The 27,292-nt window shown below is 51.2% G+C and overlaps 1 protein-coding gene across 1 annotated transcript in view; it reads right to left on the bottom strand.

The window, feature by feature from the left end:
• npas3 (neuronal PAS domain protein 3) overlaps positions 1-27,292 on the bottom strand; it is a gene marked incomplete at both ends in the record, with an annotated part of 363,696 nt that overhangs the window by 194,178 nt on the left and 142,226 nt on the right. Inside the window, one exon of the mRNA XM_079262545.1 lies at positions 6,718-6,962. Coding sequence (XP_079118671.1) covers positions 6,718-6,962 — 245 coding nt within the window. The remainder of the gene's footprint in view (positions 1-6,717; positions 6,963-27,292) is intronic.

Raw genomic sequence — 27,292 nt, 5'->3', positions numbered from 1 at the left:
AGAGAAAAGAACGAGAAGAGAAGAGAACGGAAAGAGAAGGAGAGAAGAAGAAAAAAGAACGAGAAGAGAACAGAACGAGAAGAGAGGAAGAGAAAAGAACGAGAAGAGAAGAAGTGAAAAGAACGAGAAGAGAAGGAGAGAAGAAGAAAAAAGAACGAGAAGAGAACAGAACGAGAAGAGAGGAAGAGAAAAGAACAAGAAGAGAAGAAGTGAAAAGAACGAGAAGAGAGGAAGAGAAAGGAACGAGAAGAGAAGAAGAGAAAAGAACGAGAAGAGAAGAAGAGATAAGAACGAGTAGAGAAGAAGTGAAAAAAACGAGGAGAAGGAGAAAATGAGAAGAGAAAGGAACGAGAAGAGAAAAGACAAGAACGTGAAGAGAAGGGAAAAGAACGAGAAGAGAAAAGAACGAGAACAGAAGAAGAGAGGAGAACAAGAAAAGAACGAGAAGATAAGAGAATAGAACGAGAAGAGAAGGAGAAAACGACAAGAGAACAGAAAAGAACGAGGAGAGAAGAAGAGAAAAGAACAAGAAGAGAAGGGAAAAGAACGAGAAGAGAAAAAGGGAAAACAAGAAGAGAAAAGAACGAGAAGGAGAAAACGAGGAGAACAGAAAAGAATGAAGAGAGGAGAGAAAAGAACGAGAAGATGAGAAAACGAGAAGAGAAGAAGAGAAAAGAATGAGAAGAGAAGAAGAGAAAAGAACGAGAAGAGAAGGAGAAAACGAGAAGACAAGAAGAGAAAAGAACGAGGAGAAAAGAAGAGAAAAGAATGAAGACAGGAGAGAAAAGAACGAGAAGAGAAAAGAACGAGAAGATGAGAAAACGAGAAGAGAAGAAGAGAAAAGAATGAGAAGAGAAGAAAAGAAAAGCAAAGAAAAGAACGTGAAGAGAAGAAGAGAAAAGAACGAGAAGAGAAGAGAAAAGAAAGAGAAAAGAAGAGACAAGAACAAGAAGAGAAGAGAAAAGAATGAGGAGAGGAGAAAAGAACGAGAAGAGAAGAAGAGAAAAGAACGAGAAGAGAAGGAGAAAACGAGAAGACAAGAAGAGAAGGGAAAAGAATAAGGAGAGAAGAAGAGAAAAGAACGAGAAGGGAAAAGAACGAGAAGAGGAGAAAAAAAAAGAGAAGAAGAGAAAAGAACGAGAAGAGAAGAGAAAAGAACGAGAAGAGAAGAGAGAAGAACAAGAAAAGAAGAGAAAAGAATGAGGAGAGAAGAGAAAAGAACGAGAAGAGAAGGAGAAAACGAGGAGACAAGAAGAGAAAAGAACGAGAAGAGAAGAGAAAAGAACGAGAGGAGGAGAAAACGACAAGAGAACAAGAAAAGAATGAGAAGATAAGAGAATAGAACGAGAAGAGAAGGAGAAAACGACAAGAGAACAGAAAAGAACGAAAAGACAATAGAACGAGAAGAGAGAGAGAAAACGAGAAGAGAACAGAAAAGAACGAGGAGAGAAGAAAAGAACAAGAAGAAAAGGGAAAAGAACGAGAAGAGAAGGAGAAAACGAGAAAACAAGAAGAGAAAAGAACGAGAAGAGAAGGAGAAAACGAGGAGAACAGAAAAGAACGAGGAGAGATGAGAAAAGAATGAAGAGAGGAGAGAAAAGAACGAGAAGATGAGAAAACGAGAAGAGAAAAGAGAAAAGAACGAGAAGAGAAGAAGAGAAAAGAACGAGAAGAGAAGGAGAAAACGAGAAGACAAGAAGAGAAAAGAACGAGAAGAGAAGAGAAAAGAATGAGAGGAGGAGAAAACGAGAAGAGAACAAGAAAAGAACGAGGAGAGAAGAAGAGAAAAGAACAAGAAGAGAAGGGAAAAGAACGAGAAGAGAAGGAGAAAACGAGAACAGAAAAGAACGAGGAGAAAAGAAGAGAAAAGAATGAAGACAGGAGAGAAAAGAACGAGAAGAGAAAAGAACGAGAAGATGAGAAAACGAGAAGAGAAGAAGAGAAAAGAATGAGAAGAGAAGAAAAGAAAAGCAAAGAAAAGAACGTGAAGAGAAGGAGAAAAGAACGAGAAGAGAAGAGAAAAGAACGAGAAAAGAACGAGAAAAGAAGAGACAAGAACAAGAAGAGAAGAGAAAAGAATGAGGAGAGGAGAGAGAAGAACGAAGAGAAGAGAAAAGAACGAGAAGAGAAGAAGAGAAAAGAACGAGAAGAGAAGGAGAAAACGAGAAGACAAGAAGAGAAGGGAAAAGAACGAGAAGAGGAGAAAACAAAAAGAGAAGAAGAGAAAAGAACGAGAAGAGAAGAGAAAAGAACGAGAAGAGAAGAGAAAAGAACGAGAAGAGAAGAGAAAAGAATGAGGAGAGAAGAGAAAAGAACGAGGAGAGAAGAGAAAAGAACGAGAAGAGAAGGAGAAAACGAGAAGACAAGAAGAGAAAAGAACGAGAAGAGAAAAGAACGAGGAGGCGAAAACGAGAAAAGAAGAGAAAAGAAAATAAAAGACCGAGAAGAGGAGAAAACGAGAAGAGAAGACAAAAGAACGAGAAGAAAAGAGAAAAGAACGAGAAGAGAAGAGAGAAGAACAAGAAGAGAAGAGAAAAGAATGAGCAGAGAAGAGAGAAGAACAAGAAGAGAAGAGAAAAGAACGTGAAGAAGAGAAAAGAACGAGAAGAGAAGGATAAAACGAGAACAGAAGAGAACGAGAAGAGAAAAGAACGAGAACAGAAGAGAAGAGAAGAGAAAGCAACGAGAAGAGAAGGGGAAAATGAGAAGAGAAGAAGAGAAAAGAACGAGAAGAGAAGGGTAAAGAACGAGAAGAGAAGGGTAAAGAACGAGAAGAGAAGAAGAGAAAAGAACGAGAAGAGAAGAAGAGAAAAGAACGAGAAGAGGAGAAAAGAACGAGAAGAGAAGAAGAGAAACATCAGAGAACAGAAAAAACAAAAGGAGCATGGAGGAGATGTGCAAACAAGAAAAAGAGGATTAATAAAGATGTTTTCAGTGGAACAAACAGAAAGTGTACGGAGGCATCAGAATAAGTACCACACACACACACACACACACACACACACACACACACACACACACACGTCTTCATTACCTGAACTGATGCAGTGCACCTACACAGAAGCCAAAATCAATAACTCTCTGCTGCACTGAACACTGTGAAGCAAACACACACTCTCACACAAACACACACACAAATCAATTACAAAAATTAAGTCACATGGAGGCGCACAAACACACACACACACACGCACACACACACACACACACACACACACACACACACAATCTTCTGGGGGAGAATATTCATTCATTAGTGTCAGTCAATAAGAAGGATAAAGAAGAAAACCTGAACACACACAAATACACTCTGTGTGTGTGTGTGTGTGTGTGCGTGCGTGCGTGCGTGCGTGCGTGCGTGCATATAGGGAGAGGGATAAACCGGTGAAAGCAGTTCAGGAGTTTCACCTGTCCGTCAGCAGGTGAGCAGGATGTGACTAAATGCTGCTTCACACGAAGCAAACACACATTTCTCTGATTATCCCTCAATTTCCTCCTTTTCTCATCAGCTAGGCAAGAAATATTTCCAGTGTGTAAAAGTGCTCAGAGTTAAATGTCCTTGGTTCCACTTTTATGGGACAAGCAGCTGTTCAGCCCACATCCTGGCTGACAAGGTTATCAGTGGGCGTGGTGGTACGCCAGGTGGGATTGATCAGTCACCAATCACATGGACAGGTGAGCTAATCAGGTTCACTTCAGACAGGAGAATTTTGAAGAGTAAGCAGATGGAAACAACACATTTTTTAACACGACTGAATCACCGATCATAAATTTGCCAGAAAATATTACAAAAACAAGGACTAAAATAAAAATTGCATAGCAGCAGAGACTGAACTGCTACAGCTTTTCTACGTTAACATCTGCTCTGCATCAACCTTATCAGGCCCACCTGTTACCTGCTTGTTATCACAACTCAGCACATTTATGAGGCTTTCCTGGAAACATGCCATTTCTCCTGTTTCTGTAGTTTTTGCTCTGAAAAATAAGAGACACGGTTTAACAACTTCATGTTTGTTATCGTCATGTTTTATTCAAAATGCCGTCCAAAAGTCAAAATAGTCCAAAATGCAGCTGCGCACCTCTTAATAGGGACCAAAAACCATGAGGACATCTCCCCTATCCTTACATCTCTGCACTGCCTTCCTGTTTGTTTTAGAGTTGATTTTAAGATTTTATTGTTTGTTTTTAAGGCGTTGAATGGACTGGCCCCTCTGTACATATCATCCAGACGTACACTCCACCGCGTTCTGAGGAGGCCAGCTCCAGCTTATGGTCCCGAAGACCAGGCGTAAAACTTGGGGGAACAGGGCCTTTTCTGTGGCAGGACCTGAACTGGGGAATGCCCCGCCCCCCATGTCAAAACAGCCCCCACCTGGAGTGTTTTAGGTCTTGTCTCAAGAATCACATTTATTCCGTGGCTTTGAACACCGAGTTGTGTGGTCCGATGTGTCTTTTTATTTCAGTTTATTTTATTAAATTATTTTTTTTACCTATTTATTGTGATTGATTTTTAGCTCTTTGGTTTGTATTTGTTGCCATTTTAGTATAGTCATTATTTTAGAATTGTAACATTGTTTTTCTTTTTTATCATTTTACTGTATTTGGAACCTGTTTATGTTTCTAAAATCTGCTACAGAAATAAAGTAGAATGGATCTATCAATGATGTGAGAGAAACACAGCTCTGCTCTGGATTAAAGACATGAATACCCAACTGGAAGTTGAACTGGACATTGTCAGGTAAAGCTGCAGCTTAGACATATTATACACTTACTAGACGGATATTGGACCCGAGCGGGACATGGACTAGATGATTTGCTGAAGTTTAACTTAGTATGATAATGAGGAGGGAAGGTTCAAATCATCTCCAGCTTCAACTTGATGATGACTTCAATGTAGTCCAATGGAAGTTCATACCAAGATGTGGTGGAACACGATTATGACATGGTTTGGTGGAGGTGTGGACCCAAAGTGCAGAAACTACACATTGTATTCAAAAAGGTAACTTAACTGAGTGCAAGCAGACACAGACGGCTAACATAACTAAACACAATGTACCAGCAAACAGAACAGAAACCGAGGGCTCCACATACAGAATGAAACCAAACAAAACACAGGTGGACTGAATAAACTAACAAGATCAGGTGAATCTAACAGACTACACAGTAAACTAGATGAGGGAACTAAACAGGGAAAAACTACAAACGGGAGATTCTCATGGTGATGAGGTGGAACGGGAGATTCTCATGATGATGAGGTGGAACGGGAGATTCTCATGATGATGAGGTGGAACGGGAGATTCTCATGGTCGTCTAGGAAATTTGTAATCTCCCTTTAATATTAGTCTGTGATGAATTTCAGTGACATTAAGATTAAGACATTAAGGATAAATGTTTGTGATTTTATGTCTTTAATAAGATGTGGATTATTGTTTTAAAATGTGCAGGGCTACACATTATCCAACAAATTCAAAATCAATCCAGCACACACACACACACACACACACACACACACGCACGCACACACTTATTTTGTGCACGCCTTTTCATTCTCTTCATTAAAATGCATGATCCTCTTCAAAGCACTGATGACAATGATGCCATCTGGTCCTAAAGGGGAGTGCGTGTGCCCACACACATTAGAGATACGTACATATCTAGAAATACCTATTCTTCCCTTTAACACACACACACACACACACACATTTTACTGTACACTTACAAACAAACACAAGTATTACTTTAAACAGCGACTGACGGTTTTGTTCTACCACATGTCTCACACCTTGGTGCACACACACTGCTCCACACACACATTTGCTTTCATCTTTGGGTCATTCCCACCAGCTTAAAAGTTCTTTAAAAGCAAATACTCCTCTTCTCTTCTAAGTGCGTCGCACAAAGAGCCAATTTCAAAGGCAAATTCCACTCAGACTCACAAGTACTGTGTATACTTTGGTACTCCAGGCAGAAATTCATCAAAGCTTAATGTTCCCTTCACGGAAAATCACTTTGTGTTGAAGCTAGCTGTCTGTGTCTCTGCAGCTTTTTGCCCTTGTTTGATAGCAGTTTAAAGGAGCAGACAGTTGCTGTTGTGCTGCATGCGTAACGCCATTATGTCGCTGTTTGCAGGTTTCATCAACAAGCAAACGTTGCTTTGAAGATACAAACGGCAAACTTTTATGGCAGCTAAATGAAAGAGGACAACAGCTGCTCTGATTTACTTTACAGTAACAGTAGAAGGCTTGAAAAGATGGTAAATCACAAGATCAGTAGAAAATAATAATAATTATAAAGAAAAAAACCCACTATGATTTTATCAGATCAGCCGGTTTAGAAAGACACCTGCAAAACTAAACAGATGTCAGACAGGTAGAAGATTCATGTGCAGCTTAGAGAACCTGAACGTATCTTAGATCCAGTTCCAGCTCAGCTTGTGCAGTGTGTTATGAGCTGGTGTGTGTTACTGTAAAACAGAAGAATAAGCTGCCTTTAGGACGCATCAGATGGAGCCAACATGCATTAAGCTCCAGAAGGTTATTAAACTATTGACTTAAGTCTTGTTAATATCACTAAAATCAAACCAAATGAGATAAATGGTGTCAATGCAGGGTTATAGATTACTATGGTTAGACGATGATGTCCTGAACTGCAGATCAGGGATACGCTTGGTGATGGAATGAAGAGACCCATAAGCTCTCCGGTGTTTCCATATCCTACCTTTGACTGAGGTGTTGGGTGGAGGTCCCTCGATGCGCAAGTTCCACGGCGGGTCTCCTTGGTTGGCAAAGTCCCTCATCTTCAGGTAACTGATTGTAAGCCGGATGATGGAGGCCTTGTCTAGTTGGCTGGTGATGGCGCCCGGCAGCGGCAGCATCTTGGCTAGCTCATAAAATTCAAAGTTTTCTTTCCCCCGTCGTGACCGTGCCGCATCCCGAGACTTCTCCTTCCTCAGGGCCTGTAGCCTGCATGGAGCAATGCACACACCAACGGAGATGGGGTTAGGAAAGCAGAATATAAAAGAACACTTATCAAATGTGATCTTTCTCAAACCTCCCCATCCAAACACATGCCATGACGATGACATTCATCAATCTTCGTCTCTAGGCTTCTACAGTACTTAGTTCCCAATCAAATGTCATATCTCACACTTCTCAACCAAAGCGCTTTTGTTTCTTGTTTTGGTTCAGGTTCAGTTTCCAGAACCAGTATTCATCAGCCGTGGAACCACTGCAGATCCATGCTATGGTCTAAAGCTAAGGGTCTCTATCCGGCAGGGGGATAAATGTTATAGTTCGGATGGCAGGCAGATGTCCTGATGTTTACAGACCAGCTGTCGGAAAAACACCTGCAAAGACCTTTCCCGAAGGAATGACAGTAAAACTTTCATCTTTGTGTCGTTTCTGTCTGACAGAGTGTATTCACAGTGTAAAGCATGTTACCATGACAGACTTAAAGACAATAAAGCACAGTTGAAATGTGTTTCCACTGGTATTCCCTTTCTTTAGACATGCAACAGGCTGCAATGTTAGTATTTCCTCACAGCAAGTTCTGTTAAAGGGTTGAAGGACACAGACATGTTCAGGAGAAGGACAGGATCAAGATACCGACCCGCTCAGGATTACGACCAGTTCGGAATACCGACCACTTCAGGATACTGACCTACTCAGGACACCAACCCGCACAGGATACCGACCCACTCAGGAGACCGACCAATTCGGGATACCGACCCACTCAGGATAATGACAGGTTCAGGATACAGACCCGCTCAGGATTCCGACCAGCTAAGAATACCGACCAGTTCGGGGAAACCGACCCGCTCAGGGTAACGACCAGTTCGGGATAATGTCCCGCTCAGGATACCGACCAGTTCGGGATACCGACCCACTCAGGATACCGACCAGTTCGGGAAACCGACAAGTTCGGGATACCGACCCGCTCAGGATACTGACCCGCTCAGGATACCGACCCGCTCAGGATACCGACCAGCTCAAGATACCGACCAGTTCAGGACACCGACCCGCTCAGGATACTGATCCGCTCAGGATACCGACCCGCTCGGGGTACTGACCGGCTCAGGATACCAACCAGTTCGGGATACCGGCCAGTTCAGGATACTGACCCGCTCAGGATACTGACCCGCTTAGGATACCGACCAGTTCGGGATGCCGACCCGCTCAGTATACCAACCCGCTCAGTATACCGACCAGTTCAAGACACCGACCAGTTCAGGATACTGACCCGCTCAGGATACCAACCAGTTCAGGATACCGACCCGCTTAGGACACCGACCCGCTCAGGATACCGACCAGTTCGGGATACTGACCAGTTCGGGATACCGACCCGCTAAGGAGACCAACCCGCTCAGTATACCGACCAGTTCAAGATACCGACCAGTTCAGGATACCGACCAGTTCAGTATACCGACCAGTTGAGTATACTGACCCGCTCAGGGTAAAAACCAGTTCTGGATACCGACCCGCTCAGCACACCGACCCGCTCAGGATACCGACCAGTTCGGGATACTGACCACTTCGGGATACCGACCTGCTCAGGAGACCAACCCGCTCAGGATACCAACCTGCTCAGGATACCGACGTGCTAAGGATTCCGACCAGTTTGTGATACCGACCCACTCAGGATACTGACCCGCTCAGGATACCGACCAGTTCGGGATACCGACCAGTTCGGGATACCGACCCACTCAGGATACTGACCTGCTCAGGATACAAACCAGTTCGGATACCGACTCACTCAGGATACTGACCCGCTCAAGATACCAACCAGTTCGGGATACCGACCCACAAAGGATACCGACCCGCTCAGGATACTGACCTGCTCAGGATACAAACCAGTTCGGATACCGACCCACTCAGGATACTGACCTGCTCAAGATACCGACCAGTTCGGGATACCGACCCACACAGGATACCGACCCGCTCAGGATACTGACCCGCTCAAGATACCAACCCGCTCAGGATAGCGACTAGTTCGGGATACCAACCCACTCAGGATAATGACCCGCTCAGGATACCGACCAGCTCAAGGTACCGACCCACTCAGGATACAGTTCGGGATACCGACCCACACAGGATACCGACCCGCTCAGGATACCGACCCGCTCAGGATACTGACGCGCTCAGGATACCGACCCGCTCAGGATACCGACTAGTTCGGGATACCGACCCACTCAGGATAATGACCCGCTCTGGATACCGACCAGCTCAGGATACCGACCAGTTCGGGAAACTGACCCGCTCAGGATACCGACCAGTTTGGGATAATGACCCGCTCAGGATACCGACCCGTTCGGGATACCGACCCACTCAAGATACTGACCACCTCAGGATACCGACCAGTTTCGGATACCGACCAGTTCGGGATACCGACCCGCTCAGGATATCGAATACGCTCAGGATACTGACCCACACAAGATACCGACCGGTTCGGGATACCGACCCACACAGGATACCGACCCGCTCAGGATACTGACCCGCTCAAGATACCAACCCGCTCAGGATACCGACTAGTTCAGGATACCGACCCACTCAGGATAATGACCCGCTCAGGATACCGACCAGCTCAAGGTACCGACCCACTCAGGATACAGTTTGGGATACCGACCCGCTCAGGATACTGACCCGCTCAGGATACTGACCCGCTCAGGAATCCGACTAGTTCGGGATACCGACCCACTTAGGATAATGACCCGCTCTGGATACCGACCAGCTCAGGATACCGACCAGTTCGGGAAACTGACCCGCTCAGGATACCGACCCGTTCGGGATACCGACCCACTCAAGGTACTGACCACCTCAGGATACCGACCAGTTCGGGATACCGACCCGCTCAGGATATCTAACCGCTCAGGATACCGACCAATTCAAGATACCAACCAGTTCGGGATACCGACTAGTTCGGGATACCGACCCACTCAGGATAATGACCCGCTCTGGATACCGACCAGCTCAGGATACCGACCAGTTCGGGAAACTGACCCGCTCAGGATACCGACCAGTTTGGGATAATGACCCGCTCAGGATACCGACCCGTTCGGGATACCGACCCACTCAAGATACTGACCACCTCAGGATACCGACCAGTTTCGGATACCGACCAGTTCGGGATACCGACCCGCTCAGGATATAGAATACGCTCAGGATACTGACCCACACAAGATACCGACCAGCTCAAGGTACCGACCCACTCAGGATACAGTTCGGGATACCGACCCACACAGGATACCGACCCGCTCAGGATACCGACCCGCTCAGGATACTGACCCGCTCAGGATACCGACCCGCTCAGGATACCGACTAGTTCGGGATACCGACCCACTCAGGATAATGACCCGCTCTGGATACCGACCAGCTCAGGATACCGACCAGTTCGGGAAACTGACCTGCTCAGGATACCGACCAGTTTGGGATAATGACCCGCTCAGGATACCGACCCGTTCGGGATACCGACCCACTCAAGATACTGACCACCTCAGGATACCGACCAGTTTCGGATACCGACCAGTTCGGGATACCGACCCTCTCAGGATATCGAATACGCTCAGGATACTGACCCACACAACATACCGACCAGTTCGGGATACCGACCCACACAGGATACCGACCCGCTCAGGATACCAACCCGCTCAGGATACCGACTAGTTCAGGATACCGACCCACTCAGGATAATGACCCGCTCAGGATACCGACCAGCTCAAGGTACCGACCCACTCAGGATACAGTTCGGGATACCGACCCGCTCAGGATACTGACCCGCTCAAGATACTGACACGCTCAGGACACCGACTAGTTCGGGATACCGACCCACTTAGGATAATGACCCGCTCTGGATACCGACCAGCTCAGGATACCGACCAGTTCGGGAAACTGACCCGCTCAGGATACCGACCCGTTCGGGATACCGACCCGCTCAGGATATCTAACCGCTCAGGATACCGACCAATTCAAGATACCAACCAGTTCGGGATACCGACCCGATCAGGATGCTGATCCGCTCAGGATACCGACCCGCTCAGGGTACTGACCCGCTCAGGATACCGACCAGTTCGGGACACCGGCCAGTTCAGGATACTGACCCGCTCAGGATACCGACCCGCTCAGGATACCGACCAGTTCGGGATACCGACCAGTTCGGGATACCGACCCACTCAGGATACTGACCCGCTCAGGATACCGACCAGTTCGGGATACAACCAGTTCGGGATACCAACCAGTTCGGGATACCGACCCACTCAAGATACTGACCTGCTCAAGATACCGACCAGTTTGGGATACCAATCCCACTCAGGATACTGACCCGCTCAAGATACCGATCAGTTCGGGATACTGACCCACACAGGATACCGACCTGCTCAGGATACTGACCCGCTTAGGACACCGACCAGCTCAGGATACAGACTAGTTCGGGATACCGACCCACTCAGGATAATGACCCGCTCAGGATAAAGACCAGTTCAGGATACCGACCAGTTCAGGATACTGACCTGCTCAGGATACCAACCCGCTCAGGATAGCGACTAGTTCGGGATACCGATCCACTCAGGATACTGACCCGCTCAGGATACCGACCAGCTCAAGGCACCGACCCACTCAGGATGCAGTTCGGGATACCGACCCACACAGGATACCGACCCGCTCAGGATACTGACCCGCTCAGGATACCGACTAGTTCGGGATACCGATCCCACTCAGGATACTGACCCGCTCAAGATACCGATCAGTTATGGATACCGACCCACACAGGATACCGACCTGCTCAGGATACTGACCCGCTTAGGACACCGACCAGCTCAGGATACAGACTAGTTCGGGATACCGACCCACTCAGGATAATGACCCGCTCAGGATAAAGACCAGCTCAAGGTACCGACCAGTTCAGGATACTGACCTGCTCAGGATACCAAACAGTTCAGGATCCCAACCAGTTCGGGATACCGACCAGTTCAGGATACCGACCCACTCAGGATACTGACCTGCTCAGGATACAAACCAGTTCGGATACCGACCCACTCAGGATACTGACCCGTTCAAGATACCGACCAGTTCGGGATGCCGACCCACACAGGATACCGACCCGCTCAGGATACTGACCCGCTCAAGATACCAACCCGCTCAGGATAGCGACTAGTTCGGGATACCGACCCACTCAGGATAATGACCCGCTCAGGATACCGACCAGCTCAAGGCACCGACCCACTCAGGATGCAGTTCGGGATACCGACCCACACAGGATACCGACCCGCTCAGGATACTGACCCGCTCAGGATACCGACCCGCTCAGGATACCGACTAGTTCGGGATACAGATCCCACTCAGGATACTGACCCGCTCAAGATACCGATCAGTTATGGATACCGACCCACACAGGATACCGACCTGCTCAGGATACTGACCCGCTTAGGACACCGACCAGCTCAGGATACAGACTAGTTCGGGATACCGACCCACTCAGGATAATGACCCGCTCAGGATAAAGACCAGCTCAAGGTACCGACCAGTTCAGGATACTGACCTGCTCAGGATACCAAACAGTTCAGGATCCCGACTCGCTCAGGATACTGACCCGCTCAGGATCCCAACAAGTTCAAGATACCGACCAATTCAGGATACTGACCCACTCAGGATACCAACCAGTTCAGGATACCAACCAGTTCAGGATACCGACCCGCGCAGGATACCGACCCGCTCAGGATGCCGACCAGTTCGGTATACTGACCCGCTCAGGATGCTGATCCGCTCAGGATACCGACCCGCTCAGGGTCCTGACCCGCTCAGGATACCGACCAGTTCGGGATACTGACCCGCTCAGGATACCGACCAGTTCGGGATACCGACTAGTTCGGGATACTGACCCGCTCAGGATACCGACCAGCTCAAGATACCGACCAGTTCGGGATACTGACCCGCTCAGGATACCGACCAGTTCGGGATACCGACCAGTTCAGGATACTGACCCACTCAAGATACTGACCACCTCAGGATACCGACCAGTTCGGGATACCGACCCGCTCAGGATATCGAACCGCTCAGGATACCGACCAATTCAAGTTACCGACCAGTTCGGGATAATGACCCGCTCAGGATACCGGCTAGTTCTGGATACCGACCCACTCAAGATACTGACCCACTCAGGATACGGACCAGCTCAAGATACCGACCAGTTCGGAATACTGACCCGCTTAGGATACTGATTAGCTCAGGATACCGACCCGCTCAGGATACTGACCCGCTCAGGGTACTGACCCGCTCAGGATACCGACCAGTTCAGGATACCGACCAGTTCAGGATACTGACCTGCTCAGGATACCAACCCGCTCAGGATAGCGACTAGTTCGATATACCGATCCACTCAGGATAATGACCCGCTCAGGATACCGACCAGCTCAAGGCACCGACCCACTCAGGATGCAGTTCGGGATACCGACCCACACAGGATACCGACCCGCTCAGGATATCTAACCGCTCAGGATACCGACCAATTCAAGATACCAACCAGTTCGGGATACCGACCCGATCAGGATGCTGATCCGCTCAGGATACCGACCCGCTCAGGGTACTGACCCGCTCAGGATACTGACCAGTTCGGGACACCGGCCAGTTCAGGATACTGACCCGCTCAGGATACCGACCCGCTCAGGATACCGACCAGTTCGGGATACCGACCAGTTCGGGATACCGACCCACTCAGGATACTGACCCGCTCAGGATACCGACCAGTTCGGGATACAACCAGTTCGGGATACCAACCAGTTCGGGATACCGACCCACTCAAGATACTGACCTGCTCAAGATACCGACCAGTTTGGGATACCAATCCCACTCAGGATACTGACCCGCTCAAGATACCGATCAGTTCGGGATACTGACCCACACAGGATACCGACCTGCTCAGGATACTGACCCGCTTAGGACACCGACCAGCTCAGGATACAGACTAGTTCGGGATACCGACCCACTCAGGATAATGACCCGCTCAGGATAAAGACCAGTTCAGGATACCGACCAGTTCAGGATACTGACCTGCTCAGGATACCAACCCGCTCAGGATAGCGACTAGTTCGGGATACCGATCCACTCAGGATAATGACCCGCTCAGGATACCGACCAGCTCAAGGCACCGACCCACTCAGGATGCAGTTCGGGATACCGACCCACACAGGATACCGACCCGCTCAGGATACTGACCCGCTCAGGATACCGACCCGCTCAGGATACCGACTAGTTCGGGATACCGATCCCACTCAGGATACTGACCCGCTCAAGATACCGATCAGTTCGGGATACCGACCCACACAGGATACCGACCTGCTCAGGATACTGACCCGCTTAGGACACCGACCAGCTCAGGATACAGACTAGTTCGGGATACCGACCCACTCAGGATAATGACCCGCTCAGGATAAAGACCAGCTCAAGGTACCGACCAGTTTGGGATACCGACCAGCTCAAGGCACCGACCAGTTTGGGATACCGACCAGTTCAGGATACTGACCCGCTCAGGATACCGACCAGTTAAGGATACCGACCAGTTCAGGATACTGACCCGCTCAGGATACCAACCAGTTCAGGATCCCGACCCGTTCAGGATACCGACCCGCTCAGGATACCGACCAGTTTGGGATACTGACCAGTTCGAGATACTGACGACCTCAGTATACCGACCCGCTCGGGATACCGACTCGCTCGGGATACGGACTCGTTCAGGATACTGACCCGCTCAGGAGACGGAACCGCTCAGGATACTGACCAGTTCTGGATACCGACCCGCTCAGGATACCGATGTGCTCAGGATACCGACCAGTTCGGGATACCGACCCACTCAGGATAATGACCCGCTAATGATACCGACCAGCTCAAGGTACCGACCAGTTGGGGATACCGACCAGCTCGGGATACCGACCAGTTCGGGATACCAACCCGCTCAGGATACTGACCCGTTCAAGATACCGACCAGTTCGGGATACCGACCCACACAGGATACCGACCCGCTCAGGATACTGACCCGCTCAAGATACCAACCCGCTCAGGATAGCGACTAGTTCGGGATACCGACCCACTCAGGATAATGACCCGCTCAGGATACCGACCAGCTCAAGGCACCGACCCACTCAGGATGCAGTTCGGGATACCGACCCACACAGGATACCGACCCGCTCAGGATACTGACCCGCTCAGGATACCGACCCGCTCAGGATACCGACTAGTTCGGGATACCGATCCCACTCAGGATACTGACCCGCTCAAGATACCGATCAGTTATGGATACCGACCCACACAGGATACCGACCTGCTCAGGATACTGACCCGCTTAGGACACCGACCAGCTCAGGATACAGACTAGTTCGGGATACCGACCCACTCAGGATAATGACCCGCTCAGGATAAAGACCAGCTCAAGGTACCGACCAGTTCAGGATACTGACCTGCTCAGGATACCAAACAGTTCAGGATCCCAACCAGTTCGGGATACCGACCAGTTCAGGATACCGACCCACTCAGGATACTGACCTGCTCAGGATACAAACCAGTTCGGATACCGACCCACTCAGGATACTGACCCGTTCAAGATACCGACCAGTTCGGGATACCGACCCACACAGGATACCGACCCGCTCAGGATACTGACCCGCTCAAGATACCAACCCGCTCAGGATAGCGACTAGTTCGGGATACCGACCCACTCAGGATAATGACCCGCTCAGGATACCGACCAGCTCAAGGCACCGACCCACTCAGGATGCAGTTCGGGATACCGACCCACACAGGATACCGACCCGCTCAGGATACTGACCCGCTCAGGATACCGACCCGCTCAGGATACCGACTAGTTCGGGATACAGATCCCACTCAGGATACTGACCCGCTCAAGATACCGATCAGTTATGGATACCGACCCACACAGGATACCGACCTGCTCAGGATACTGACCCGCTTTGGACACCGACCAGCTCAGGATACAGACTAGTTCGGGATACCGACCCACTCAGGATAATGACCCGCTCCGGATAAAGACCAGCTCAAGGTACCGACCAGTTCAGGATACTGACCTGCTCAGGATACCAAACAGTTCAGGATCCCGACTCGCTCAGGATACTGACCCGCTCAGGATCCCAACAAGTTCAAGATACCGACCAATTCAGGATACTGACCCACTCAGGATACCAACCAGTTCAGGATACCAACCAGTTCAGGATACCGACCCGCGCAGGATACCGACCCGCTCAGGATGCCGACCAGTTCGGTATACTGACCCGCTCAGGATGCTGATCCGCTCAGGATACCGACCCGCTCAGGGTCCTGACCCGCTCAGGATACCGACCAGTTCGGGATACTGACCCGCTCAGGATACCGACCAGTTCGGGATACCGACTAGTTCGGGATACTGACCCGCTCAGGATACCGACCAGCTCAAGATACCGACCAGTTCGGGATACTGACCCGCTCAGGATACCGACCAGTTCGGGATACCGACCAGTTCAGGATACTGACCCACTCAAGATACTGACCACCTCAGGATACCGACCAGTTCGGGATACCGACCCGCTCAGGATATCGAACCGCTCAGGATACCGACCAATTCAAGTTACCGACCAGTTCGGGATAATGACCCGCTCAGGATACCGGCTAGTTCTGGATACCGACCCACTCAAGATACTGACCCACTCAGGATACGGACCAGCTCAAGATACCGACCAGTTCGGAATACTGACCCGCTTAGGATACTGATTAGCTCAGGATACCGACCCGCTCAGGATACTGACCCGCTCAGGGTACTGACCCGCTCAGGATACCGACCAGTTCAGGATACCGACCAGTTCAGGATACTGACCTGCTCAGGATACCAACCCGCTCAGGATAGCGACTAGTTCGATATACCGATCCACTCAGGATAATGACCCGCTCAGGATACCGACCAGCTCAAGGCACCGACCCACTCAGGATGCAGTTCGGGATACCGACCCACACAGGATACCGACCCGCTCAGGATACTGACCCGCTCAGGATACCGACCCGCTCAGGATACCGACTAGTTCGGGATACCGATCCCACTCAGGATACTGACCCGCTCAAGATACCGATCAGTTCGGGATACCGACCCACACAGGATACCGACCTGCTCAGGATACTGACCCGCTTAGGACACCGACCAGCTCAGGATACAGACTAGTTCGGGGTACCGACCCACTCAGGATAATGACCCGCTCAGGATAAAGACCAGCTCAAGGTACCGACCAGTTTGGGATACCGACCAGCTCAAGGCACCGACCAGTTTGGGATACCGACCAGTTCAGGATACTGACCCGCTCAGGATACCGACCAGTTAAGGATACCGACCAGTTCAGGATACTGACCCGCTCAGGATACCAACCAGTTCAGGATCCCGACCCGTTCAGGATACCGACCCGCTCAGGATACCGACCAGTTTGGGATACTGACCAGTTCGAGATACTGACGAGCTCAGTATACCGACCCGCTCGGGATACCGACTCGCTCGGGATACGGACTCGTTCAGGATACTGACCCGCTCAGGAGACGGAACCGCTCAGGATACTGACCAGTTCTGGATACCGACCCGCTCAGGATACCGATGTGCTCAGGATACCGACCAGTTCGGGATACCGACCCACTCAGGATAATGACCCGCTAATGATACCGACCAGCTCAAGGTACCGACCAGTTGGGGATACCGACCAGCTCGGGATACCGACCAGTTCGGGATACCAACCCGCTCAGGATACTGACCCGCTCAGGATTCCGACCAGCTCAATTTACCGACCAGTTCGGGATACCGAACCGCTCAGGATACCGACCAGTTCGGGATACCGGCCCGCTCAGGATACCGACCAGTTCGGGATAATGACCCGCTCAGGATACCGGCTAGTTCTGGATACCGACCCACTCAAGATACTGACCCACTCAGGATACGGACCAGCTCAAGATACCGACCAGTTCGGAATACTGACCCGCTTAGGATACTGATTAGCTCAGGATACCGACCCGCTCAGGATACTGACCCGCTCAGGGTACTGACCCGCTCAGGATACCGACCAGTTCAGGATACCGACCAGTTCAGGATACTGACCTGCTCAGGATACCAAACAGTTCAGGATCCCGACCCGCTCAGGATACCGACCCGCTCAGGATACCGACCCGCTCAGGATACTGACCAGTTCGGGATACTGACCAGTTCGGGATACCGACGAGCTCAGGATACCGACCCGCTCGGGATACCGACCAGTTCGGGATACCGACCCGCTCAGGATACCGACCCGCTCAGGATACTGACCAGCTCAGGATCCCAACAAGTTCAAGATACCGACCAATTCAGGATACTGACCCACTCAGGATACCAACCAGTTCAGGATACCAACCAGTTCAGGATACCGACCCGCGCAGGATACCGACCCGCTCAGGATGCCGACCAGTTCGGTATACTGACCCGCTCAGGATACTGATCCGCTCAGGATACTGACCCACTCAGGGTCCTGACCCGCTCAGGATACCGACCAGTTCGGGATACCGACTAGTTCGGGATACTGACCCGCTCAGGATACCGACCAGCTCAAGATACCGACCAGTTCGGGATACTGACCCGCTAAGGATACCGACCAGTTCGGGATACCGACCAGTTCAGGATACTGACCCGCTCAGGATACCGACCCACTCAGGATACCGACCAGTTCGGGATACCTACCCGCTCAGGATACCGACCCGCTCAGGATACCGACCAGCTCAAGATACCGACCAGTTCGGGATAATGACCCGCTAATGATACCGACTAGCTCAAGGTACCGACCAGTTGGGGATACCGACCAGCTCGGGATACCGACCAGTTCGGGACACCAACCCGCTCAGGATACTGACCCGCTCAGGATTCCGACCAGCTCAATTTACCGACCAGTTCGGGATACCGACCCGCCCAGGATACTGACCAGTTCGGGATACCGGCCCGCTCAGGATACCGACCAGTTCGGGATAATGACCCGCTCAGGATACCGGCTAGTTCTGGATACCGACCCACTCAAGATACTGACCTACTCAGGATACGGACCAGCTCAAGATATCGACCAGTTCGGGATACTGACCCGCTTAGGATACTGATTAGCTCAGGATACCGACCCGCTCAGGATACTGACCCGCTCAGGGTACTGACCCGCTCAGGATACCGACCAGTTCAGGATACTGACCTGCTCAGGATACACAACAGTTCAGGATCCCGACCCGCTCAGGATACCGACCCGCTCAGGATACCGACCAGTTCGAGATACTGACCAGTTCGGGATACCGACGAGCTCAGGATACCGACCCGCTCGGGATACCGACCAGTTCGGGATACCGACCCGCTCAGGATACCGACCCGCTCAGGATACTGACCCGTTCAGGATCCCAACAAGTTCAAGATACCGACCAATTCAGGATACTGACCCGCTCAGGGTCCTGACCCGCTCAGGATACCGACCAGTTCGGGATACTGACCCGCTCAGGATACCGACCAGTTCGGGATACCGACTAGTTCGGTATACTGACCCGCTCAGGATACCGACCAGCTCAAGATACCGACCAGTTCGGGATACTGACCCGCTCAGGATACCGACCAGTTCGGGATACCGACCAGTTCAGGATACTGACCCACTCAAGATACTGACCACCTCAGGATACCGACCAGTTCGGGATACCGACCAGTTCGGGATACCGACCCGCTCAGGATATCGAACCGCTCAGGATACCGACCAATTCAAGATACCGACCAGTTCGGGATACCGACCCGATCAGGATACTGATCCGCTCAGGATACCGACCCGCTCAGGGTACTGACCCGCTCAGGATACCGACCAGTTCGGGATACCGGCCAGTTCAGGATACCGACCCACTCAGGATACTGACCCGCTCAGGATACCGACCAGTTCGGGATACCAACCAGTTCGGGATTCCAACCAGTTCGGGATACCGACCCACTCAAGATACTGACCAGCTCAAGATACCGACCAGTTCGGGATACCGATCCCACTCAGGATACTGACCCGCTCAAGATACCGATCAGTTCGGGATACCGACCCACAATGGATACCGACCCGCTCAGGATACTGACCCGCTTAGGACACCGACCAGCTCAGGATACAGACTAGTTCGGGATACCGACCCACTCAGGATAATGACCCGCTCAGGATAAAGACCAGCTCAAGGTACCGACCAGTTTGGGATACCGACCAGCTCAAGGCACCGACCAGTTTGGGATACCGACCAGTTCAGGATACTGACCCGCTCAGGATACCGACCAGTTAAGGATACCGACCAGTTCAGGATACTGACCCGCTCAGGATACCAACCAGTTCAGGATCCCGACCCGCTCAGGATACCGACCCGCTCAGGATACCGACCAGTTTGGGATACTGACCAGTTCGAGATACTGACGAGCTCAGTATACCGACCCGCTCGGGATACCGACTCGCTCGGGATACGGACTCGTTCAGGATACTGACCAGTTCTGGATACCGACCCGCTCAGGATACCGATGTGCTCAGGATACCGACCAGTTAGGGATACCGACCCACTCAGGAAAATGACCCGCTAATGATACCGACCAGCTCAAGGTACCGACCAGTTGGGGATACCGACCAGCTCGGGATACCGACCAGTTCGGGATACCAACCCGCTCAGGATACCGACCAGTTCGGGATACCGGCCCGCTCAGGATACCGACCAGTTCGGGATAATGACCCGCTCAGGATACCGGCTAGTTCTGGATACCGACCCACTCAAGATACTGACCCGCTCAGGATACCGACCCGTTCAGGATACCGACCCGCTCAGGATACTGACCCGCTCAGGATCCCAACAAGTTCAAGATACCGACCAATTCAGGATACTGACCCGCGCAGGATACCGACCCGCTCAGGATGCCGACCAGTTCGGTATACTGACCCGCTCAGGATACTGATCCGCTCAGGATACTGACCCACTCAGGGTCCTGACCCGCTCAGGATACCGACCAGTTCGGGATACCGACTAGTTCGGGATACTGACCCGCTAAGGATACCGACCAGTTCGGGATACCGACCAGTTCAGGATACTGACCCGCTCAGGATACCGACCCACTCAGGATACCGACCAGTTCGGGATACCTACCCGCTCAGGATACCGACCCGCTCAGGATACCGACCAGCTCAAGATACCGACCAGTTCGGGATAATGACCCGCTAATGATACCGACTAGCTCAAGGTACCGACCAGTTGGGGATACCGACCAGCTCGGGATACTGACCAGTTCGGGATACCGACGAGCTCAGGATACCGACCCGCTCGGGATACCGACCAGTTCGGGATACCGACCCGCTCAGGATACTGACCCGCTCAGGATCCCAACAAGTTCAAGATACCGACCAATTCAGGATACTGACCCACTCAGGATACCAACCAGTTCAGGATACCAACCAGTTCAGGATACCGACCCGCGCAGGATACCGACCCGCTCAGGATGCCGACCAGTTCGGTATACTGACCCGCTCAGGATACTGATCCGCTCAGGATACTGACCCGCTCAGGGTCCTGACCCGCTCAGGATACCGACCAGTTCGGGATACTGACCCGCTCAGGATACCGACCAGTTCGGGATACCGACTAGTTCGGGATACTGACCCGCTCAGGATACCGACCAGCTCAAGATACCGACCAGTTCAGGATACTGACCCGCTCAGGATACCGACCAGTTCGGGATACCGACCAGTTCAGGATACTGACCCGCTTAGGATACCGACCCACTCAGGATACCGACCAGTTCGGGATACCTACCCGCTCAGGATACCGACCCGCTCAGGATACCGACCAGCTCAAGATACCGACCAGTTCGGGATACTGACCCGCTCAGGATACTGATCCGCTCAGGACACCGACCCGCTCAGGGTACTGACCCGCTCAGGATACCGACCAGTTCGGGATACCGACCAGTTCAGGATACTGACCCGCTCAGGATACCGACCCACCCAGGATACCGACCAGTTCGGGATACCGACCAGTTTGGGATACCGACCCGCTCAGGATACCGACCCGCTCAGGATACTGACCCGTTCAGGATCCCAACAAGTTCAAGATACCGACCAATTCAGGATACTGACCCGCTCAGGGTCCTGACCCGCTCAGGATACCGACCAGTTCGGGATACTGACCCGCTCAGGATACCGACCAGTTCGGGATACCGACTAGTTCGGTATACTGACCCGCTCAGGATACCGACCAGCTCAAGATACCGACCAGTTCGGGATACTGACCCGCTCAGGATACCGACCAGTTCGGGATACCGACCAGTTCAGGATACTGACCCACTCAAGATACTGACCACCTCAGGATACCGACCAGTTCGGGATACCGACCAGTTCGGGATACCGACCCGCTCAGGATATCGAACCGCTCAGGATACCGACCAATTCAAGATACCGACCAGTTCGGGATACCGACCCGATCAGGATACTGATCCGCTCAGGATACCGACCCGCTCAGGGTACTGACCCGCTCAGGATACCGACCAGTTCGGGATACCGGCCAGTTCAGGATACCGACCCACTCAGGATACTGACCCGCTCAGGATACCGACCAGTTCGGGATACCAACCAGTTCGGGATTCCAACCAGTTCGGGATACCGACCCACTCAAGATACTGACCAGCTCAAGATACCGACCAGTTCGGGATACCGATCCCACTCAGGATACTGACCCGCTCAAGATACCGATCAGTTCGGGATACCGACCCACAATGGATACCGACCCGCTCAGGATACTGACCCGCTTAGGACACCGACCAGCTCAGGATACAGACTAGTTCGGGATACCGACCCACTCAGGATAATGACCCGCTCAGGATAAAGACCAGCTCAAGGTACCGACCAGTTTGGGATACCGACCAGCTCAAGGCACCGACCAGTTTGGGATACCGACCAGTTCAGGATACTGACCCGCTCAGGATACCGACCAGTTAAGGATACCGACCAGTTCAGGATACTGACCCGCTCAGGATACCAACCAGTTCAGGATCCCGACCCGCTCAGGATACCGACCCGCTCAGGATACCGACCAGTTTGGGATACTGACCAGTTCGAGATACTGACGAGCTCAGTATACCGACCCGCTCGGGATACCGACTCGCTCGGGATACGGACTCGTTCAGGATACTGACCCGCTCAGGAGACGGAACCGCTCAGGATACTGACCAGTTCTGGATACCGACCCGCTCAGGATACCGATGTGCTCAGGATACCGACCAGTTAGGGATACCGACCCACTCAGGATAATGACCCGCTAATGATACCGACCAGCTCAAGGTACCGACCAGTTGGGGATACCGACCAGCTCGGGATACCGACCAGTTCGGGATACCAACCCGCTCAGGATACCGACCAGTTCGGGATACCGGCCCGCTCAGGATACCGACCAGTTCGGGATAATGACCCGCTCAGGATACCGGCTAGTTCTGGATACCGACCCACTCAAGATACTGACCCGCTCAGGATACCGACCCGTTCAGGATACCGACCCGCTCAGGATACTGACCCGCTCAGGATCCCAACAAGTTCAAGATACCGACCAATTCAGGATACTGACCCGCGCAGGATACCGACCCGCTCAGGATGCCGACCAGTTCGGTATACTGACCCGCTCAGGATACTGATCCGCTCAGGATACTGACCCACTCAGGGTCCTGACCCGCTCAGGATACCGACCAGTTCGGGATACCGACTAGTTCGGGATACTGACCCGCTAAGGATACCGACCAGTTCGGGATACCGACCAGTTCAGGATACTGACCCGCTCAGGATACCGACCCACTCAGGATACCGACCAGTTCGGGATACCTACCCGCTCAGGATACCGACCCGCTCAGGATACCGACCAGCTCAAGATACCGACCAGTTCGGGATAATGACCCGCTAATGATACCGACTAGCTCAAGGTACCGACCAGTTGGGGATACCGACCAGCTCGGGATACTGACCAGTTCGGGATACCGACGAGCTCAGGATACCGACCCGCTCGGGATACCGACCAGTTCGGGATACCGACCCGCTCAGGATACTGACCCGCTCAGGATCCCAACAAGTTCAAGATACCGACCAATTCAGGATACTGACCCACTCAGGATACCAACCAGTTCAGGATACCAACCAGTTCAGGATACCGACCCGCGCAGGATACCGACCCGCTCAGGATGCCGACCAGTTCGGTATACTGACCCGCTCAGGATACTGATCCGCTCAGGATACTGACCCGCTCAGGGTCCTGACCCGCTCAGGATACCGACCAGTTCGGGATACTGACCCGCTCAGGATACCGACCAGTTCGGGATACCGACTAGTTCGGGATACTGACCCGCTCAGGATACCGACCAGCTCAAGATACCGACCAGTTCAGGATACTGACCCGCTCAGGATACCGACCAGTTCGGGATACCGACCAGTTCAGGATACTGACCCGCTTAGGATACCGACCCACTCAGGATACCGACCAGTTCGGGATACCTACCCGCTCAGGATACCGACCCGCTCAGGATACCGACCAGCTCAAGATACCGACCAGTTCGGGATACTGACCCGCTCAGGATACTGATCCGCTCAGGACACCGACCCGCTCAGGGTACTGACCCGCTCAGGATACCGACCAGTTCGGGATACCGACCAGTTCAGGATACTGACCCGCTCAGGATACCGACCCACCCAGGATACCGACCCGCTCGGGATACCGACCAGTTCGGGATACCGACCCGCTCAGGATACCGACCAGTTCGGGATACCGACCCGCTCAGGATACCGACCAGTCCGGGATACTGACCCGCTCAATATACCGACCAGCTTAGGATACTGACCAGTTCGGGATACTGACCCGTTCAGGATACCGACCAGTTCGGGATACCGACCCGCTCAGGATACCGACCAGTTCGGGATGCCGACCAGCTTCAATAACGTCAGGATGCCAACCTAAAATATATTTTTACAACTAATATTTCAAATCAAATCAAATCAAAGATACTTTATTCATCCCCGAGGGGAAGGAGTTCAAGCCACCTCATCCAAGGTCAGACATACAAACATGTAACATTCATGACAAAACAGAACCGAGCTAAGCTCAGGCCATGCAGCTATTATTACAACACTGCCTTACAATAGATAAGAACAGAGATACAATAGATTCATAGGGGGACGAGGGCAAAAAATGTCATGCAACTCCGGGCTGCGCCAGGAATACGCGGTCTGAAAATACAGAGAAAAAAAAACTCATACACTGAAGCACAGACTAAACAAGACACACAAAGTCCAGGAAGGCGGTGAGTCATGTGGGAGGGGACCAGGGGTGGATGAGGAGGGGGACAGAGCGTCTATGAACATCTCTTCTTCTGTTCTCAGGGGGGGGATTGCGCCGGCCCAAGGCCGCTGGGAAGCCGAATCCAGATATGACTGTGGTTTGGGTTCCAGGCGAGGAAAACAATTTGCCCTCAGCCTTGGGGTCCATAGCTGATCTCAGGCAGGCAGCTCCAGACAGCTGAATGGGGGAAGGGGAGTGTGTGTGTGGGGGGGGGGGGGGTCAATTTCCAACGATTCTAGCAGACATCTTCTCCATGTTGTTATCGATTTTGCGGACCAGCTCCGGGACCTCAGCCAAATGACCAGTGTGGGCCAGACTGGTATCCTGCTTACGGTCGAGTCCGGTCAACGCAAGAGTCTGTGCACTGCTAATCCGGCACATACCGTTGCAGAATTCTGGGAGCCTGCTAGTTGTTGCCAGAATCTCACGAGTATTGAGGTAGATCAGGACTCCACCAGCGCCAATCAGCAGAATCCCGATAACCAATAATCCAAAGATGTAAACATCCTCCACGTCCTCAGAGGACAGAACGGCCAGACACATCGGTCTCCACTTGGCCCATGAGTCCTGAATGTATCCAACCGGAAGCGTCCCCTCAGGACATGCGGGCTCCCCTCTGCCCAATCTTCGGGTTGAGAAAATTTGATCAATTGCGTTGATAGACCAGCCGATCAAATCCATGATGTAGTTTGAGTGGAAGTAAGAGATGTAAAAAGAGGCTCAGAGTCAGACAGGACAAAGTCGCAGGTCAGAGTGGGAGGAGAGGGAGGAAACAGGAGCAAAAGAGAGAAGCGGCCGCCTTCGCTGAGAGCAGAAGTGGAATTTTCCGATTGCCCACATCTGGTGAAAACATATTTTGGTTGTATTAATTGCAGATATTATCTGACCAGCAGTTATGTCACGTTTCTCTTCATGAAAGTTTATATTTCCTTTTCATAAGACAGAATTCTGACTTTCTTTCCAGAATCTTCCACTCTGGGAGTACACGCCACAGCCCCCACTTTTTCTCTCTCTCATCCCTGAACAACAATGACAAACATTCCTTCTTGTGGCCCCTCTCTCATCATCATTGGATGCTGTTATGAATTAACATGGCAATGAATCAGCTGCTAAAAACCTCCATGGGCTTCCTGACACCCCCACCCCCCATCCAACGCACACACACGGAGTCAGCTAGATGAGTAATTAAGGGTAGAAAATAAAAACAGAAGAAATGAGTGTTGGAGGGATAAGGTAGGAGAGGTGGATGTAAGCAAAAGGATGAGATGGAGGAATAGCATTAGAAAGGGTGGGGGGTGTTTGGGGGCTGCAAATGAAAAATTACTTTCATCTGGCCAAGAATATCATTTTCATACTCTGTCATTTATCAGGGCAAACAAACGCTTAATGGAGAGGAGAAAAGAAAAGCATTTTCACTTGTGCAGTCACTTCCTGTATGAAGGAAGGAAGTTGGTTTCCATGGATTTAAGCTTCCAAATGTTTCCTAAACTCATCATGTGGTTGAAAATGCTACGAAGAAACAATCCAGATGTGTTCAGCTCACTGTGGGATTATTGAGATGGAGGAAATGCTTGGACTAAACAGGAGGAATAATGAAACAGGGTAAGACACGAGGACCACATCCCAGAGATGTAACATCAGGAGCAGTTGCCATAGTAACACATACAGCCAGTTTTGCACGCAAAAGAAACTGTTTAAGTTGCCTTTGTGAAGACTGTCATGCAGCGCAGGTGGACTAGCAACAGGAACAAAGATGAAGACAGAAATGGGAGTTTGTTTTAAGTAAAGAAAGGATCCTGCAGCGATCCTGCTGCAGGAGGTCGGTGCAGACAGGAAGCTGTGAAAGCATCATGTTGACATACAACATATTGTCATGTCTGCTTGTTGTGTGGATGTGAGAGTGTGTAAGTGGACGAGGAGGTGTGATT

The sequence above is a fragment of the Telmatherina bonti genome, assembly GCF_933228915.1.
Source record: "Telmatherina bonti genome assembly, chromosome: 22".
NCBI classification, from domain to species: domain Eukaryota; kingdom Metazoa; phylum Chordata; class Actinopteri; order Atheriniformes; family Telmatherinidae; genus Telmatherina; species Telmatherina bonti.
Note: the sequence above shows the minus strand (reverse complement) of the source record. Positions and strands in the feature narration are given on the sequence as shown.